This window comes from Carya illinoinensis, chromosome 5 (genome assembly GCF_018687715.1).
Source record: "Carya illinoinensis cultivar Pawnee chromosome 5, C.illinoinensisPawnee_v1, whole genome shotgun sequence".
NCBI lineage: Eukaryota > Viridiplantae > Streptophyta > Magnoliopsida > Fagales > Juglandaceae > Carya > Carya illinoinensis.
Window position 1 is genome coordinate 11,582,102 of NC_056756.1, and position 21,352 is coordinate 11,603,453.

The 21,352-nt window shown below is 36.3% G+C and overlaps 2 protein-coding genes across 3 annotated transcripts; one reads left to right on the forward strand and one right to left on the reverse strand.

Annotated features, from left to right (window-relative positions):
* Positions 1-658: 658 nt before the first annotated feature.
* On the reverse strand, positions 659-19,036 carry LOC122311505. Of its 2 annotated transcripts, none has more exons than XM_043126081.1 (7): positions 18,416-19,036; positions 15,983-16,072; positions 15,419-15,519; positions 1,910-1,936; positions 1,674-1,737; positions 1,296-1,548; positions 659-1,051 (listed from the first exon to the last, which is right to left on the reverse strand). In XM_043126081.1, the coding sequence occupies exons 1-7, from the start codon at positions 18,668-18,670 to the stop codon at positions 786-788; spliced, it is 1,056 nt and encodes a 351-aa protein (XP_042982015.1). In that variant the 5' UTR covers positions 18,671-19,036; the 3' UTR covers positions 659-785. The 2 variants fall into 2 exon arrangements, with proteins under 2 accessions (XP_042982015.1, XP_042982014.1); XM_043126080.1 differs by having other exon boundaries at positions 1,674-1,750; positions 1,890-1,936; positions 18,416-19,032.
* A 606-nt stretch (positions 19,037-19,642) lies between these two features.
* Positions 19,643-20,542, forward strand: LOC122310082. Its single transcript, XM_043123969.1, has one exon. The coding sequence runs from the start codon at positions 19,643-19,645 to the stop codon at positions 20,540-20,542; it is 900 nt and encodes a 299-aa protein (XP_042979903.1).
* Positions 20,543-21,352: the final 810 nt, after the last annotated feature.

The following is a 21,352-nucleotide window of genomic DNA, read 5'->3' on the forward strand; positions in this document are numbered from 1 at the left end:
ATCCGGCCCAGGAACACTCGGGTACCAGACCGGGATTTTTCCGGGCAGGTGCCCTAAACTGGAACCCAGTTATTCGGGTTTCAGACCGGGTAAAAAAAAATCCGGTCTAATTGCCCAGCCCTACTTGGACCTTGTATATATAATAAATATATATATATATATATATATGAGTTTTGCTACATATAAGCACAGTCGTGCACTAATCTGTGTACCAATATTAATTTATTCATACTTAAAATTTAAATTAACACTATTTCAATAAAATCTACTTTTTGACTAATCATATCATATTGATGTATAGATTAGTGCACAATTATGCTTGCAATTATATTTTTCTTATATATATATATATATATATATTATGTATTGTATTGCCCTCGTACGTGGAATGTACACGGATGTACGGACCATTAATGCAGGCAACATTCAAAAGTTCTTATATATTTAATTTATACGGATGTACAAACTAGCAATATTCTATATTACACAGCAAAAACTAGCACAGCACACGTATATAGGAAAATTCTGTATAATACACTATCATTTTATTCTCATCTCACTAAATAAGATGTAGCATATTTATTACTATTGAATAATTATTTATTGGATACTTTCCTATCATCTAATAATGATAAATGTCATATCACATCTTATTTAATAAGATAAAAGTATAATAATAGTGTGGTATATAACATTATTCTATATAATAGCGATGCGCTATATCTTATATATAAGATCAAATAAACTGTTTGATGCACGCCATTTAACCATTACATTAATTAATTTCATGATGCTAAGAACTCAGCTAAATCCTCCCAGTCGATGTTGTCGAATGGGTCTGGCCACTGTGAGTCGTCTGGATTCATGATTTGATCGGTACTATTGCTGGCCTCAGAGTTGTCATTCATATTGTTGGTACTACTTGTTCCGGAGACAAGCGGCGAACCATTCTGATCATTCATAACGGGTAAGTTTGCGTTGATCCCGGTGTCATCTGTTATATGCAGATATGGATCATGAACTTGTAATTGGGTGCCACCCGTAAAGTTAACTGTACCAAAGACAAGGTTATAAGTTGTCAAGATCTATATAAGCTCCAAGAAAATGACTCTAAGATTTATGTTTTAGGCATAGGTACAAACCTAATACAATATAAGGTATTGAAAAAAAAAAAAAAATAGAAGCCACACCATGGTTTTTGGTGGGTCTATTAATTCTCTTTAAAGACTGTTTGATCAACCTGACTCATACGCTCAAAACTTGCACAAATTAATTTTTTAAATGATATTACTCACATGGTTGATGATTCCATAGCAAAGCCGGTGGTTGAGGCTGTGGAATATTGTGTGGCTGCACTCCAGTACTGTAGTAGGTCACGGAGTAGCCATTCATGTTAATGCTGTGCTTGCAGGTTCCATAATGAAGCGGCCGGAAACCATATTGACCGACAGTGGGGCGCAAGTTTGCATACCAATAGTTATGAGATGTTGGATATGGATGCACAACTTCTGGCCGGATATTGCTAATTTTCTTAATAGCGCGGATGAGCTGATTCAAGATTGATTGTGGAGGGATGATGATCAGATGGGCGTTAGCGGTCATCTTTGAACGTCATAATTTTGAAATAATGGTTGATATATAGTAGTGATCAAAGATCAAGAGCTAGAACTCACATATTTTCCTGTCTGACAATCTTTGAACACCATAATGGAGTCTGCAACAACTAAATCATGCTCCCTGATGAAACTCTCTGGAAGATGTATCAATCATATTTTCACACTTGCGTACGTCAACAAAAATTAATTCCATGGAATTGAGTAATATTATTATTAAAGATCAAGAGACTAAAGAGTGATCATGATGGCGTGGAAGTACTAGAGATTGCTCACTTGTGTTATCAAATACATACATGCGACTGCTATTATTGGCCCATGCCCTGCAACAAATTAATTAGATGGAATTAAATCAGGTAAAACAGGGATTATATATGCTAAAGCAGGAGAAAACATTGAAGTACATTGGAAAAAGTTATCGTTGTAGCATGGACTCTGATTTGAATTGCTAGAATTTGAGATGGATATATATAAGTCGATCGCAGAAGATTACATGGAATTTATATATATATATATATATATATAATATAGCTTAAACGAAATTATATATAAGACTTTATAACTAGAAGGATGACGGTCATGTTTGGTGGCCGGCCATTCTTTACAATATATGTGTTCAAACGGATCGAACTCAAACCGGGATTAATTCCGAGCTTGGGAATTAAAAAGTCGGGTTCAAACTGCATGCGTTCTATATAAGCACGATCTAATGGGAGGCAGATCGACTTGAGAGTTTCATATATAATTAGATAGCTAGGCATTCGGATCAGTGCCGATTGCAGTCAAGATAAACGGAGCTAGGATTTCTTTATTTCTTTAATTTCTCCTTTTTGGGAGTCAATTAGTTATAAGCTGTTTTCTGAATTTTGTGTGTCAGAAGTAAGCTGGTTTCTCCTGGCAGGACGATTAGCAATAAATTGGAAGAAACAGCTTCAACAACGATACTTGTGGAGTAGATCAACTGTAGATTGAAGAGGGCTTTTGGATGATGATATATCAAAGAATATATATATAGTCGCCACAGATGATACGTGAGACACAGCACAATTGTTGGATTGGGACTCGATCATTAATGGCGCCATCCAAGGTCCAGCAGCAGCAAGCTCTAGGGTTTTCTAGTTTTTGTAATTATATTGTCTTTTTTTTTTTTTAACTGATCTTCAGTCTCTTCTTATTTTGGAAGTCTATTTGTAAGTTTCCTAAGAAGAAGTGGTTATATTTACAATGTACAATATACATTTGATCAGATGATACTTCAAAGCTATATATGTTCTTAAAGTTTCTTACATAATTATTCTACTTTTTTTATATATATTCAAGTTCATTATCTAATAATTAGTTATTAATTAAGGGATTATTTGGATAGTAAGATCAGAAAGTTTTAGATAAAAATTGAAAGTTAAATAAAATATTATTAAAATAATAATTTTTAATATTCTTATTGTTTTAGTATTTAAAAAAGTTAAATTATTTATTGTATTTTGTATAGAAATTTAGAAAAATTGTAATGATAAGATGAGATGATTTATGAATATAAACAGCCCCTAAGTGTTAACCACGAGTAGGTGTTTTGGATTATAGCTAGCTAGCTAGCTAGCATTTATATTCTCCGGGTGTTGAACTTCATGTTACCATTTCTATATATATTGTGGTTACATTTTAAATCAAAACCTACTTTCGAGAGTTTATGCTTTTCCTAGTAGAAGGCCTTTAGGCCGGGCATAGTGATTAAAGAACAATTCCATGATCAGCCCGTCGGCCGGCCAGCTGATGCCTATTTTAAAATGATAGATAAAATTAATGCTCACAATCAAGCCATCAACCTAGCTAGCTACTCCCCCATTATCAAGAGATAATTTGGATTCATGCTCATCAATAATCAACAAGTGGTTTACGTACAAGGATATTGAATTCGATTGTGATCAGGAGGAGGCTGGGGGGTTCAGACCGATCAGGTTATTTACTATCTGTGACTCTGTCCCTTTGGTTTAGTCAATAGATCACATAGATGATCATCACAAATTGCTCATCGGGGTTTCAATTTGGACTTTTCACTCTTTGTGATTTAAACGTGACCAATATATCCACCGTCTCATCTTAGTAAACTATTTGCTAGCCCAAAAAAAAAAAAAAATTAAATTCTTGTACTACAAGAAAATGAATATTTGTGACGAATTATCAAATATGATGAAAATAGCTATTTACGACAAAAATATATTTATTTTGATAAAAAATAATGATTTTCATAAAAAATAATTGGCCACGACTAAATAGTTTTTTAATTATATAAAAAATCTTAAAAATCATATAAGAATTTTAAAAGCAAATATAAAATGAAAAGTTTAATAAAAATACTTTGTTAAAAAAAAAAAGGTTGTTGGCTAGAGTGACCTCTGCAAAAACCTAGCGACACTAAGGTTTCCAACCTAGCCATCGCCTGAGTTGTCCTGGGCTAAACCCCCGATTCAGTCTGGCAACCTTCTTTTTAATTTAAGTTAACAACATTTTTTTAATTTTGAAATTTGGCGTGCTCACATGCACGTGACATGCCACGTAATCATAAATGACGCGGGCCATCATATTTTTATTAGAAAATCTAGTGGAAAACTTTGTTGAAAATAATTACTAATTTTAGTATTGAAATGGGAAAATTGAAAATTTATAAAGCCAAAAGAGAAGAGTGTAAAACATAGTGCACATTTGGGATTGCGGTAGAAATGATAATTATAATTTTAGTACTTATAACTTATAATTTAAGTAAAAACTTCTACTATTATAAAGTTTTTTATTATTTGGTAACTATATATTTAAAACATTTTCAAACATGTTATATTTGTTTATAAATAAATTTAAAAAGTGATTTTTGAGATAAAAATGAAGATTATTTTATTTTTTTAAAAGATTATGATCATCTCAATGAAAGTTTGAAAATTGTAATTATCTAAAAGTTGTATGGGTATTTTTATCTATTGACACTTTTTTTAAAATTTGAATTACATTCTGTATTATTCTCAAACGTACTTTTTGACTTATTTGAGATTAAAAAATACCTTAATATGTAAGATCTAAACAACATAATTTACTATGACAGAATTTTTAAGGCTACTTAAATACTTTTTAGACTCCTAACGTGTAACAACCCGCTAGAAATTTAATTTAAGGAATTTCTATTGACTTTAGGAACCCCGTGAAAACTCTATAAGTTAGTTTATTGTAATATCCGCTCCTTTCTTCTTCTTCTTTATGAGCCTCGATCTACGTATTGAAACTTATTCTACGTACTGTATCTCGTTGACGTGTTCTGAAAACTATCTTGCGGATTTCAAAATAAGATAGATATTTTAATGCTTACGAATATTTTAAATATTATGAAAATATCTATAGGATATATTTTCATTATTATTAGATAAATATATTTTAAAATTATAATATTTTAATGAGCTCTGAAAATATTATAATTGTGGATAATATCTTATATTAAATATTTTAGTTGTTTTAAAATATTAAGAGGTTTAACTTTACGTTGAAAACTCTTATTTAAATTAAATGGTTTTATCCTCTTTGAGTGATTAATGATACATTATCAATTTAGATAATGATGAAGAAATATTATTTTATAAACTAAAAGTTTATAAAATAATATTCTATATTAATTCCTCTCAGTGTTTTGTTTAAGTGTTTTATGCACTTTGATTAATTAATGATACTTTATCATTTTATATAATGATGAAGAAAATATTATTTTATAAACCTTAGTTTATAAAATAATATTCTATCTTAATTTCTCTTAGTGTTTTATTAAAGTGTTTATTTTAAATAAAATACTTACGCATTTTCAAATCAGTGTTTTAAACTCATCGTTAGATCCTTTTGAGGATCCCGAAGTGTAAGACTGAGATTAATTACCCAGGCCCCTACCCTTTCCCTTCAGTCTTTTCTCTTTTTCTTTTCTTTTTTTTTCTCTCTTCTCTCTCCCTCGTGCACGTCCAGCCGTGCTCTTCACTGTGCATGGACCTCCATGTCCGATCGGTTGAAGCTCCAGCCGGCGCCACCTCCGGCCACCTTGCCTCACCTCCCACACCGGCGTGACCCCCTCTCACCGGCGACCAGAACTGCACCGGTGGTGTGTTTTTCCGGCCACCGAGTCTCTCTCTATCTCCCTTCAAAGAAATGGGTCCTCAACCTTTTTTCACCTCTTTGGACCACCATACACGGTTGAAACGGCCACCAAGCACCACCATTAGAACCACCATGTCAAGGGCTTCCTCCCCATGTCCTTCTTTTTCCCTAACTCTCACTTTTTCTCCGATGGGTCTTCACACACACACGTTCGGTTGCACCGCCGTGCACCACCGTACACGGCCACCCATGGTGTTTCACCACCACCACCTTGTTCCTCTCATCACCACGAACTTCCCCAAGAAATTTCATAGCCAACGGAGCTATGTGGAGCTCTCACTCTCCCTCACTCTCCAAGGCCGAAAATGGCTTCAAACGGCCGATCTGCCGCCGTGAGCCACCGTATGGCCACCACCTCGCCACCACAGCTCCACCACATGTTCATCTACCTTTCCCTAGCTTCCCATGAAGTTCTATGGCTTTCATCCACCTCAAGCGAACTCCTAGCTTTCGGATTTACTGTTCACGGCATGATGCCGCTGTGCTCCGCCACCTTCGACCACCACGAGGCCACCATGAGCCTTCCAAGGCCACGCCTAGCTTTTCTCAAGCTCAAACTACCACTTTACGTGGTGGACAGCCACCGTACGCGGTGTTACCGCCACGTACGTTCCTCTGACGCTTAACCGTGACGAGCAGCGAGCGACGCACGGGTTAGCCCGTCGATGGTATAACCCTCTATCCCTAATTATTTAAGTTTAAAATAGTTGATTGATTGGATCGTAGAATGCGTAATTAATAATTGTGGAGTTCGCTGCGTAGTTGTGAAGCGAAATGTAGTTGTGAAGTGTTGGGCTTGAATTGTAGAATTGTGGATTGTACTATGAAGTGTGGACATGAGATGGATGCCGTAATTGTGATATGGCATGATATGTGAAGAGAGTACGCGTGGAGCGTATTCTGTGTAGTGCAGCGACGTGTCGGGTGACGTGTGTTGTAGTGATGTGTGGCGTAGAAGGAAGGGAGTATACGTGGAGTGTACTCCGTGTTGTATGGCGATGCACCGTGTGATGTGCATCGTGATGGTATAAACCTCTATCTATAGTTATTAACGTTTAAAGTAATTGATTGGTTGGAAACTTTTAGAGTTAGTATGCAAAATCCTTAAGTTATGGGTAAAACGGTCATTTTCCCACATGTAGAGAGTAAAATGAAAATTTTACTCTTTAAGTTAGTATTTTCCATATTTCAAATTATTAGTGATTTAGTTCTAACTTTTAGAATCACTAATTACAGTTCCTCGTGATCGCGCTTGAAGTTTTATAAGAAACGCGGAGATCGAGGTAAGTTAGCTTTTAACTTACTAGCAGTCTACTGTGTATGTGTGCTAAGTAAAAGAATTACAGTGTATGTATGTATGTTATCATATATGTCATGCCATGCCAAGTTATCATGTAATTGTCTATTATACAGAATTTATTCTGTCATGTATTACTATACATTACAAATATGTCATGCTAAATATGTTGTTTGTTATATGTTATGCCATGTTACGAAATGTTACTATCTCAAGTTGGTTATGTATTTCAAATTATGTTCAAGTCACGTTATGTTACGTCAGGCCTTCAGTCCTTTCATATTCCAGTCACGTTTCATCTTGAGTATATTCAGTTTATGTAGAATACATGGGGCCACAACAACTGTGGAGTATGTATTTAACTGCATAGTGATGTATAGAATACATGGGGCCACAACAACTGTGGAGTATGTATTTACACGTAGAATACATGGGGCCACAACAACTGTGGAGTATGTATTTTAAATGTTAAGTCAAGTTGTATAGAATACATGGGGCCACAACAACTGTGGAGTATGTATTTACACGTAGAATACATGGGGCCACAACAACTGTGGAGTATGTATTTTAAATGTTAAGTCAAGTTGTGTAGAATACATGGGGCCACAACAACTGTGGAGTATGTATTTAACTACCAATGTGATGCGTAAAATACATGGGGCCACAACAACTGTGGAGTATGTATTTTTCATGTTAAGTCAAGTTTATGTAGAATACATGGGGCCACAACAACTGTGGAGTATGTATTTTTAATGTTAAGTCAAGTTTGTGAAGAATACATGGGGCCACAACAACTGTGGAGTATGTATTTACACGTAGAATACATGGGGCCACAACAACTGTGGAGTATGTATTTTTCATGTTAATTCAAGTTTCAGAGCAAGTTCATGCTAAGTCAAGTTTAGTTCATGATTCAATTTAAGCTATATCAATTATGCTATGTTGTACGCTAAGTTATGATTTAATTACTTGTGAATTTGATTATGCATTTATGCTTTTACTGTCATACATGCATCATTAGTCTATATGGAAGTTTTTTGTTAACTTGCTGAGATTTGTAATCAAATCTCACTGTGGTAGTCCCAACTACCATTCCCCCCGAATGGTAGATCTTGTTACAGGACCTGAAGGAAGATCAGGAACTGACCAACTAGACACAGTCGACTGAAGGACGGTGCGTCGTTAATGTTAATATAGTAGTTAAATTACTACTTGTACGATGGAGTTGCATCTCCAATACTTTGGGATATTTTCAGTTTGGTGCATAGTATTGCTAAAGAAAAAAAAAATTATCCGCTGCGAATATTGCATAATGTTAGATGCATGTTAGGATTATTGCATCTTATATGTCATGAACGGGAGCAGGTAACCTTGTGTTGCATGTCTCGACGCTTCAAATGTCCGTCCAATCCCAAACGGAATTTGGGGGCGTCACAGGGTGGTATCAGAGCAATACGTCTCTGGGCAGTAAATCCACATGTCCTTAGGAAATGCACCAAACATTAAGCTTGAAATTTTAGTCGTCAGTAGGCTTGAATTTCTTAAGGTATGAAGGGTAGTATGTGGTTTTAATATATATGCTCGTGTGTTTCAAGAAGGGACACATGACTCGTGATAGAATACCTCGGAATCCTAAGGGAGATAACAATCAAGAGGATCAGAATTTCCCGATGGATGAAGAATTAGTTGAGGTAAACATAGTTAACGTTGATCTGATTGCAATTGATGGAAGTATTGCATTATTGTTATTTTGGAGTAGGTCAAGTCATTGGAGTTGGTAAATTGTACATTGTTTGAGTCAAACGAGTCATTGTTTCTATTAATTGTGGTGCTTGAGAATTCAGCTTGGAAGCTAAATTGTTACCCTAGTGGTAAGAGTAACAATTTTCATTAGAAGTATTACTGTTCATACCAATGTAGATATAGAATACCTTTTAGTAATATGAGAAAGGATATGTAGAATTGATAAATGGTATTCCACATATTTGGAGAATTGTTTTAATTCGGAGAATACGATAGAAATTGTGTTTGGAAGAGTAATTTGATTAGGAGAAACTTTAGCCTTAATAGAATTTATTTATGATAATAGTATTACCACGCCGCCAGTAAATGATTTCTGGCAAAGCATTATCTTTATGGATACATAGATCGATCTTCTTTTGAAAACTATTATATGGAGAGTAAAATCTTGGTCTTGAGGATTTATGTGAACATTAGGAACAAATCATTTAGAGTTAGAATAATTGATAACTTATGATGGATAAAAGAGTTATGACAATCATAAGAGAGAAAGTTTCAAGTTTAAGTTATTAACTGGTCAGTTATCAAAGTACCACCTAGGAAGATGACTGATTATTGCGATTATAAAGAAGTAAGTTAGTCCTAGACCAGTAGAACTCCTTAAGGTTTTTATTAACTTGAAGATTATTGAGAGTTTGGATATGCATGATTAAATGCATATTTATATGAGTCATTGGATCATGTCATATATATGAAAATCCCTAAAAGAAATAAAATGAAGTACATAAAACATATACCAGAAGATAGAAACACAAATATGAATATTTGTGAAGTATTATTTTATTATCATAAAGCAAAATTACAGAAATTTGAGGCTCTTTGCCTCAATCTTTAAACGTTCTTGCTCTTCAAAAATCTGCATGCCTCTCCTATCTAAAGGAGTAGCCACTCGAAAAGAAGAGTTAAGCAAAGATTTTAAATCTCTGTTCTCTCGCTTTACTGCTTCTATCTTCATGTTGGATTCCATAAGAAGCCTCTGAAGCAGAGAAATACTCTCGTGGAGTTTGTCAACCCCACCAGTCCTGGATTGCAGTCTCTGAGAATATGCGACAATGGCTGATGAGTATCGAGTACCGAGACTCACAAGCTCGTAGATAAGTTCATTTTCTGACTTATTAGTCAGATCATTATTTGATTGCATAATAGCACCTATGGAAGAAGCAGAAACAACTGGGGAACGAGGTGCAGAATACCTCATGTTTTGGCAATGAGAAGATTGCTGAGCCATTGCAAAGTGAGTAAGCAGAAAGAGATTGCAGAGTAAGAATGCAGACTAATTTCAGAAAAGTGAAGAAGATGAGATGAGAAAGAAGATGAACTGAGTAATCCTTTTATAGAGAAAAATTATGATGAATCATCTCTCGTGAAGCATTTCTGTACAAGAGATAAGAACAAAGTAGTGTCATAGCTATGCGGCGCCTGACAACTACAGAAAACCTATAAAAATCACGCGGATCAGAGTTGTCTGGTCTAAAACAGAGTGCCACCGATTTTGTTTAAAAGAGAGAGAGAGGTTAACGATTTAATTTTGATGAATTCTCTACTAACTATGGTATTTACAAGAACATTTAAAGTATATCACCTATACTTTTCTAAAGAAGAGTTTCAGAAGATTATTTACTTAAAGTTTTAAGGTTTGGAGAGTATGTCGTTACAAATTGGCCAACATTGTGCAAAAAAGTATAATCTAATTGTTGATTTAAGTAAGAGAGTTAAGGAATGACATAATCTCAAAGGTTTTTTTTATACGGGATAGACAATAGGTTGGTAAGCAACACCTCCTCATTAAATTGTTATTTCTTACTTACTTCGATTTCGAGGACGAAATCTTTTTTTTAGGAGGGGAGATTGTAACAACCCGCTAGAAATTTAATTTAAGGAATTTCTATTGACTTTAGGAACCCCGTGAAAACTCTATAAGTTAGTTTATTGTAATATCCGCTCCTTTCTTCTTCTTCTTTATGAGCCTCGATCTACGTATTGAAACTTATTCTACGTACTGTATCTCGTTGACGTGTTCTGAAAACTATCTTGCGGATTTCAAAATAAGATAGATATTTTAATGCTTACGAATATTTTAAATATTATGAAAATATCTATAGGATATATTTTCATTATTATTAGATAAATATATTTTAAAATTATAATATTTTAATGAGCTCTGAAAATATTATAATTGTGGATAATATCTTATATTAAATATTTTAGTTGTTTTAAAATATTAAGAGGTTTAACTTTACGTTGAAAACTCTTATTTAAATTAAATGGTTTTATCCTCTTTGAGTGATTAATGATACATTATCAATTTAGATAATGATGAAGAAATATTATTTTATAAACTAAAAGTTTATAAAATAATATTCTATATTAATTCCTCTCAGTGTTTTGTTTAAGTGTTTTATGCACTTTGATTAATTAATGATACTTTATCATTTTATATAATGATGAAGAAAATATTATTTTATAAACCTTAGTTTATAAAATAATATTCTATCTTAATTTCTCTTAGTGTTTTATTAAAGTGTTTATTTTAAATAAAATACTTACGCATTTTCAAATCAGTGTTTTAAACTCATCGTTAGATCCTTTTGAGGATCCCGAAGTGTAAGACTGAGATTAATTACCCAGGCCCCTACCCTTTCCCTTCAGTCTTTTCTCTTTTTCTTTTCTTTTTTTTTCTCTCTTCTCTCTCCCTCGTGCACGTCCAGCCGTGCTCTTCACTGTGCATGGACCTCCATGTCCGATCGGTTGAAGCTCCAGCCGGCGCCACCTCCGGCCACCTTGCCTCACCTCCCACACCGGCGTGACCCCCTCTCACCGGCGACCAGAACTGCACCGGTGGTGTGTTTTTCCGGCCACCGAGTCTCTCTCTATCTCCCTTCAAAGAAATGGGTCCTCAACCTTTTTTCACCTCTTTGGACCACCATACACGGTTGAAACGGCCACCAAGCACCACCATTAGAACCACCATGTCAAGGGCTTCCTCCCCATGTCCTTCTTTTTCCCTAACTCTCACTTTTTCTCCGATGGGTCTTCACACACACACGTTCGGTTGCACCGCCGTGCACCACCGTACACGGCCACCCATGGTGTTTCACCACCACCACCTTGTTCCTCTCATCACCACGAACTTCCCCAAGAAATTTCATAGCCAACGGAGCTATGTGGAGCTCTCACTCTCCCTCACTCTCCAAGGCCGAAAATGGCTTCAAACGGCCGATCTGCCGCCGTGAGCCACCGTATGGCCACCACCTCGCCACCACAGCTCCACCACATGTTCATCTACCTTTCCCTAGCTTCCCATGAAGTTCTATGGCTTTCATCCACCTCAAGCGAACTCCTAGCTTTCGGATTTACTGTTCACGGCATGATGCCGCTGTGCTCCGCCACCTTCGACCACCACGAGGCCACCATGAGCCTTCCAAGGCCACGCCTAGCTTTTCTCAAGCTCAAACTACCACTTTACGTGGTGGACAGCCACCGTACGCGGTGTTACCGCCACGTACGTTCCTCTGACGCTTAACCGTGACGAGCAGCGAGCGACGCACGGGTTAGCCCGTCGATGGTATAACCCTCTATCCCTAATTATTTAAGTTTAAAATAGTTGATTGATTGGATCGTAGAATGCGTAATTAATAATTGTGGAGTTCGCTGCGTAGTTGTGAAGCGAAATGTAGTTGTGAAGTGTTGGGCTTGAATTGTAGAATTGTGGATTGTACTATGAAGTGTGGACATGAGATGGATGCCGTAATTGTGATATGGCATGATATGTGAAGAGAGTACGCGTGGAGCGTATTCTGTGTAGTGCAGCGACGTGTCGGGTGACGTGTGTTGTAGTGATGTGTGGCGTAGAAGGAAGGGAGTATACGTGGAGTGTACTCCGTGTTGTATGGCGATGCACCGTGTGATGTGCATCGTGATGGTATAAACCTCTATCTATAGTTATTAACGTTTAAAGTAATTGATTGGTTGGAAACTTTTAGAGTTAGTATGCAAAATCCTTAAGTTATGGGTAAAACGGTCATTTTCCCACATGTAGAGAGTAAAATGAAAATTTTACTCTTTAAGTTAGTATTTTCCATATTTCAAATTATTAGTGATTTAGTTCTAACTTTTAGAATCACTAATTACAGTTCCTCGTGATCGCGCTTGAAGTTTTATAAGAAACGCGGAGATCGAGGTAAGTTAGCTTTTAACTTACTAGCAGTCTACTGTGTATGTGTGCTAAGTAAAAGAATTACAGTGTATGTATGTATGTTATCATATATGTCATGCCATGCCAAGTTATCATGTAATTGTCTATTATACAGAATTTATTCTGTCATGTATTACTATACATTACAAATATGTCATGCTAAATATGTTGTTTGTTATATGTTATGCCATGTTACGAAATGTTACTATCTCAAGTTGGTTATGTATTTCAAATTATGTTCAAGTCACGTTATGTTACGTCAGGCCTTCAGTCCTTTCATATTCCAGTCACGTTTCATCTTGAGTATATTCAGTTTATGTAGAATACATGGGGCCACAACAACTGTGGAGTATGTATTTAACTGCATAGTGATGTATAGAATACATGGGGCCACAACAACTGTGGAGTATGTATTTACACGTAGAATACATGGGGCCACAACAACTGTGGAGTATGTATTTTAAATGTTAAGTCAAGTTGTATAGAATACATGGGGCCACAACAACTGTGGAGTATGTATTTACACGTAGAATACATGGGGCCACAACAACTGTGGAGTATGTATTTTAAATGTTAAGTCAAGTTGTGTAGAATACATGGGGCCACAACAACTGTGGAGTATGTATTTAACTACCAATGTGATGCGTAAAATACATGGGGCCACAACAACTGTGGAGTATGTATTTTTCATGTTAAGTCAAGTTTATGTAGAATACATGGGGCCACAACAACTGTGGAGTATGTATTTTTAATGTTAAGTCAAGTTTGTGAAGAATACATGGGGCCACAACAACTGTGGAGTATGTATTTACACGTAGAATACATGGGGCCACAACAACTGTGGAGTATGTATTTTTCATGTTAATTCAAGTTTCAGAGCAAGTTCATGCTAAGTCAAGTTTAGTTCATGATTCAATTTAAGCTATATCAATTATGCTATGTTGTACGCTAAGTTATGATTTAATTACTTGTGAATTTGATTATGCATTTATGCTTTTACTGTCATACATGCATCATTAGTCTATATGGAAGTTTTTTGTTAACTTGCTGAGATTTGTAATCAAATCTCACTGTGGTAGTCCCAACTACCATTCCCCCCGAATGGTAGATCTTGTTACAGGACCTGAAGGAAGATCAGGAACTGACCAACTAGACACAGTCGACTGAAGGACGGTGCGTCGTTAATGTTAATATAGTAGTTAAATTACTACTTGTACGATGGAGTTGCATCTCCAATACTTTGGGATATTTTCAGTTTGGTGCATAGTATTGCTAAAGAAAAAAAAAATTATCCGCTGCGAATATTGCATAATGTTAGATGCATGTTAGGATTATTGCATCTTATATGTCATGAACGGGAGCAGGTAACCTTGTGTTGCATGTCTCGACGCTTCAAATGTCCGTCCAATCCCAAACGGAATTTGGGGGCGTCACATAACGTAACCCAAACAGGGCTAGAAAGTGATTAAGTAATACTTAACTCTTTGATTTTTTAAACGTGACTTAACAAGTGTCAACCCAACATAACTAATCATAGAATAATTGAGGGAGATATCTATTTCATGATCATGACTTTTCAAAACAAAGGACTAAATTAAAAGCCTAAATTCAAACCATGGCCATAAGAAGCAATAAATCTATGTGTAAAACACTTTTCAAAAAATGATGATTAACATTTCTTATTATAAAACATTATATATAGGAGATAATTTGAAAGAAACAAGCTAGGAGCAGTATTCAAATATATGAGTCCTTGAAATATATAATTTCAATAAAACTCATCGAGAAACTTAACTGATCAACCGATCAAGCAGCTTGTATTTGAAACTAATCTGTTCTATGCACATTGTAAAAGGGTCGATGCAGATAGATCAGAGGCAGATAGAAAGTTCCATTCAAAAGACATTCGAAGTTCGAACAATTATATGCTTCGTATATATACTAGCATAGATAGATATATGAAGTAGTACTACTTCCAGAGACTTCGATCGGTTTAGTTTTTATTATATTTTCTTTTCTTATTTTTATGATTCAATTGGTAATTTTATTTGATTACGTGTCAATTAGGGTTTAAGCCTATATATATATATAAATTATATGCGGGTAATTAATTGCTTATTTGATGTATTGTTTTCGTTTCACAGTTAGCGAACACCCACCTGCATAATGCTAATTTATTAATGGACAAGCCCGCCCGCCCATGTCTTAAGTCTGCATCTTAATATGATTAATTCTCTGCGCCGGACATTAATTGGTTACAGTTTTGGTGGTGTGGGGTATCGATATATATTATATATAATATAAAAGGTAGATATAATTATAACTCGATCGAACCTGAAATTGAATTTCCAAACTAGCTCATAGTCCATATCGCTTAGGTCTATCGAAACGATTTCTCTTTTATCCAGGTAGGGAAGATACATTTCAGATTCAACCTGAAAGAGGAAGAAGAAGAAGAAGAAGAAGAAGAAGAAGAGAATAGTCATGAGATTAATGATGCAGATCGAAGGAGGAGAAAATATTAAGATTTTCAAATACCACTAATTATATTGATCTAATTCCACAGTACTATAGGAAGATCGTGTTTTGATTAGCAGTACAGGATGATCATGATGAGATTCAAATTATGAGCAATATTGATATAATATTATATGCAGTAATTTAATTTTACACAAGGGGGATGATTAATCCTAGCTAGCGGGTCATGATCGCATAAACTGTGACTGGGCGTGAATTGAAACATCTTTGCAGAAATATTGCCACAAATGATCATTTCCTAGAAAACGGATATAATTGTGAAAAAGCAAATTTTCATCCACCGAATTATATATATTGTACATCAAATTAATTAAACTATATATGCAGAATTACAGATCTAGAAGCTGAAATTAAGCAAACCTTGGGAATCACAATGCGTCCAGCTGAACTCACATCACTTTTCCGTAATTGCTTTTCAAAGAGAAACCTCAGCTTTGATTGATCTACATGCTGAAACGCACAAGACTGTGATGTTTAACCCACACAGTACATGATCAAGCAACAAAAGAACAAAATTTGTGAAGGAATATATATAATTAGAAATCAAGCTCAGATCACTAAAACAATTGTTGAATATTCTTAACGGGCATCGATCCGTACCTCGCGTCGTATCAGGGCTGAAAACTACACCTATATATGACCCTTTTTAATTAATTATCTTCTCCAAAGTACATAAAAACACCAACAGTGGAATTATAGAAGTAATCTCCTAATGATAGAAATGTACGTAGGGCTCTTGATCATAGCAGCTTCCACATTAATGGGTACTAGAAATAATAAGATTCAGCAGCAGTACTTTTCAATTACATGCTATTTAAAACGTACACTACTTAGCCTGATTGGAATTTGAAAACTGTCGATTAATGAAACTTTTGTCCCATGTAATTACATAATATTTATATTATATATATCTATATATATAGAAGATCATAAGTTAATAAATGGTATTCAGTAGTACTAGTACTCCATATATAATTAGGTACTGCCAACTTGGATCTCCCTCTTGTCGCAAAAGCAACAAGCTGTGACAATTAGCTATATAGCTACTTACCTTAATTTCTGAATGACAATTAATCATTAAGATACTTACCTTAATTTTTTGATTTGGTGACTCGATCGATCGATTTATCAGTTCAGTACTAATTTGCAAGTCTATATACAATATTATATAGATAAAACTTCAAGCAGATTGTCACTGTTGACATGTTGATCAAATTGACAAAGTTATTCTTTGTTTTTATTAAAAAAGGCTTAGACATATATAGTTAGTTGGATAGTGATAGGCTTACGATCCTATTACTACGTACCCATCTACTATTCAAGTGCATTACAAGTTTTTTTAATTTTTATTTCATTTTCTTTTAAGTATTTTTTTAACATTCTTAATCATTAAGAAAAAATTAAAAAAAATATAATTTTATTAATACTTACTTCCCTAATCATTAAGTAAAATAAAAAATTAAAAAAAAAATCAAATAGGAAAAGAGTAGTAGATAGATTGTAGGGGAGTAGTAACTATATCATTTTCCTAGTTAATGCGGAAACGACAACGTAATCAAATAACGTAATCAAATAACGTCGTTTCTTTACACAAGCATATAAGATATTTTTTTGAAATAATTTGTCGGAATCCGTTATCATAAATAGATTTGAAAATGATACACGTATTAAATTTTGACACGAGGCATGAGATAATTTGTGACTATTTGAACACAACTTACGCGGCAAAATAAACACAAGACAAAATGGAGCATTATTGAAATTCAAAAGTATATAAATATAAAGACGAGAAAGAAAATGGTCTTTTTTGCAATGAATCATCATGAGTGGATTTGAGCTGATTTGAGTGAAATATGGTCATGTGTACGTTCGGTATGCATGCATGGAGATAGATGTGTAGTTCTGAGAAAAGAAATTCATGAATATTTCTTACAAAAGTGCTGTAATGTAATTTGCAAACGCCCATATGTATCCAATTGGCCGGGATCCTTTCCATATAAATTCAGCATAAAATCTCATCAATGTAGAAGCAAGAGCGAAGAAAATTCAATAAATAAAATTAAAATAGCTTTTCTTTGTTCAAATCCTCTTGGAAAATGATCATATGAAGCAATGGTATTAAGTTCCAAATTTAAAAACAAATTAACGAGATAATATTCCTTAGCTTTTTTGGCTAGAGATCATTTAAAGATTCTAAGTTCCCCTTTAAACATAAACAATGATCAAGTTATCAAAAAAATAAAAATAAACAATATTCAAGATTAATATTGATGCAGTGAACAATTTGTGGTCAGGCGCCTTTGAAAACTACCATTAAAGTTCTTTACCTAATTATAAGACAAAGATGTACAGATCAGATGCATTAATTATTCAAGCTGGAGGATTAAGTAGTAGTCACAGTACACCATAAAAGCACAATATCAATAATGATCTTCAAACCATGTTGACACGCACAATAATTTGCGTATTAAATGATGCAAAATACAATAAATTATGTGAGTTAACTTTTGATTTCAACCGCCGTTTAGACTGACTAGAAAAAATGATAAGCGAAACCCTAAATTTCTGAAAGCATAATCTAAAACTGCAAAAGAAAATGTTAGACCAATTAATGGGGTATAAGAAAGCAAACATTAAACCGCCAAGATCTGCGTTGAAGCTCATTGAGATAACCTCAAGGGTAAATCCCCAAAAGCAAAAACGATACCAGCAAAAGCAAAGTTGGAAACCTGAAGCAGTAATATCACAAGTCATATATGCATGATATCGTTTGGGAGAACAAATTAAACTCACACGAGGCTCTGGCGCAGGAGAAGACCGGATCGACGTACGCTGCTCACGGCCAGGCTGCGGAACGCGCTCTCTGAGCATGAAATGCCTCAGGTATCGCTTAAGGTACTGCCTCCTCCTAGCTTCAGCGGAGCTTGAATTGCAGCCGATATGATGATAGGGACCTGGATGGTTCGGAACCAGCCGAACATTTTCAGCGTTCGTGGCTCCATGCAACATCGCAACAGCCTCAGCACTCTCGGGTTCTACACCAGCCATTGACACACCTAAAAATAAAAAAGAAGAAGGCCTAGCTTGATAAGTCTCTTTCAAGTAACGGTCCAACTCGCATGCAGACCTGGCTCTGACTGTCAGTTCCAAACAGCCTTTATGCGCAGAAGAAGAAGATGAAGAAGAAGAAGAAGAAGGTTACACAGATATAGATATTTCTGAGAGATAAGTAGAGAGGAATAGTGTCCGCGTAGACCATCTCAGTGACTGACGCTCTGCAATCACGAAACGTGGGGTTTAGGAATGATATATGCGGTTGTACTAGTTTGTTCGTTTCCTCCCTCTAGGTCTAGAGACCTTTTTTTTTTTTTTGAATAAAACCCGTATATTTTCCTTCTCATTTCTCTGTATTTATGTGGGTTTTTGTTTTCTTTTAGAATGGTTGCGGAAGAAGAGGAATAATTAGCGGGAGTTATAAATTGGTTTTGGATTTACATATTAGATGCATGAGAGAAGCAGAAAGAGCTAGATAGAGCTGCGAGAGACAGATGGACGGAGTGGTTGAAGTATCTTTATACAGGTGTTGGCATAGTTTTCCTTCCTTCGACACGATATCTCCAATGGTGGAAGTATCGTACGTACATATATCAGACTCAGTACCCGTCGACCCAGGGAAGAAGAAGATCAGGCAGCAGCAGCTTGAATTATCGAAAGGGCAAAAGAGCTAACACTTAAATGGGCGGCCCATGTGAATTTTCAAGACCAATATAGAACTTCCTGGACTAAATATCACAGTTCGGCCTACTTTTATGGTCCTGGCCCATCTCTTACGAACCGACTAAAGTATTAGATCTCATTAGAATACACGAACTTCAAAGCTGATCCAACGGTGAAGACCACATCGGGTGTCGGGCTCTAGAACCACCAGATTTTCCCGTGTGTACCACTTAGCCTTATCCTGCGCACACTTGCACATACAGTGACTGACTCCTCTGTGCCCTTCTACGCACACCCACTGTAATGGCAGCTGAGCTACAACCACCAGAAGCCCTGATAACCGCTGGCCCAACGGCCGGAACAACGACCACGACTGCAACGACGATTGCGGCAACAGATACGGCGACGTTTGTACCGTCGGCCGACTACCAGGGACAAGCTTTGGCCCCAAAACGGCAACGCCGACCCAGTGTCCGATTGGGGGAGATCGGGGACCAGCCGGCCACGCTCTCATATGAATCTCACGTACGACGAACCAAACAACAACCCTTGAGGCTCCCCAAGGACCACTCCTCTAAGTCCTTCAAGGCTCGGTCCCTGATCAACCTTGTCAACGGTGGTGATTCCCAGGATATCCAAGAGCCAGCGGAAGATAGGAACCAAAACGGCGATGGAAATCTTGAATTCGCGAACCGGAAGAAGGCGAAGCGGGGCGCGACGAAGCGGGCCCGATCCACTTGGGTCTCGAGAGTCGAAGAAGGAGCCGCGGCCGAGGGAGACAGCAGAGAAGACGGTAACCACAACGAAGGGTTCAGAGATTTCGATCCCGACTCGGACAGTCAGCTGAAGGAACACAGTCCCGTCCACTCAGTCGACAACGTGGTGCTCGATTCGTGGCACGGGGTTAGACGGCAAGGTCGGGCTAGGGTTTCGGAAAGTCGCGAAAACGACGCCGTTGATTTGGACAATTTTCCTGAGTCCGACTCGAGGGACCGGAAGTGTGGGACGAGCGAGGGAGTGAGGTCGTGGCTGATCGAATTGGGGTTGAGCCGGTACGCGCCGGTGTTTGAGATACATGAGGTGGACGACGATGTTTTGCCGATGTTGACACTGGAGGATCTCAAGGATATGGGAATCAATGCGGTCGGGTCCAGGCGGAAAATGTATTCCGGTATACAAAAGCTTCGCAAGGGGTTTTCGTGAGTGCTTCCCCTTTTCTTTTCTTTTTTGTAGAACTAAAATAATTGTAGTTTTAATCTTACCTTATAAACCCTCGGTCACTGCTGAATATTGGATAAAATGCGTGTCTGGGATGGGTTTGAGTCTTGTTTCTGATGATAACAATAATAAGAAGATGGTAATATTTATAAGCCCATTTTCTTCTTTGGGTTGGTAGTTCTGAAATGCAACGGCTTTGTATGTTGGATCTTTTACCTGGTAATGGTATTGGAGATGGTATGCACAACTTTGATTAAATTGTTATAGGAAATAGGGGAATGAATATTTTTTTTCACGAGCAACTCTTTCTTAAAATATTTACTAATGAATGAAGGGAACCATATCTAATCTTAGCAATATCTGAAAGTTTTGAAATGCATTCTTAATTTGATACCAAGAAAAAAAAAAAAAAAGGATTGTTCAGTATATGTATAGTGTCTATTTCGGGTATGATATCGTTATACATGCATATTTAGTGAGTTTTGCGTTATTGTATCATCTGACCGTTTCAAGTGCGGGGTTAAAATCTTCTTATGCATCACCCACCTATGCATTCACAACCCTTTCTTGCATGTCTCTCTAAAAGGGTGGTTGATTCTTTCTTGGGTAGCATACCACTATGTTGAATTGAACCCCTTGTGCTAGGTGTACACTGAGGAGCAAAGGCTTCAGACGAGCTGAGAGTGATTGGTTTCCACTATCACTTTGGCTTGATTTTCTTGTACGGTATCTGGATAACCTATTATCCATTGTTTTGATGGTTGGGTTCTGTTCTCTATCGTGTGACTAAGACAA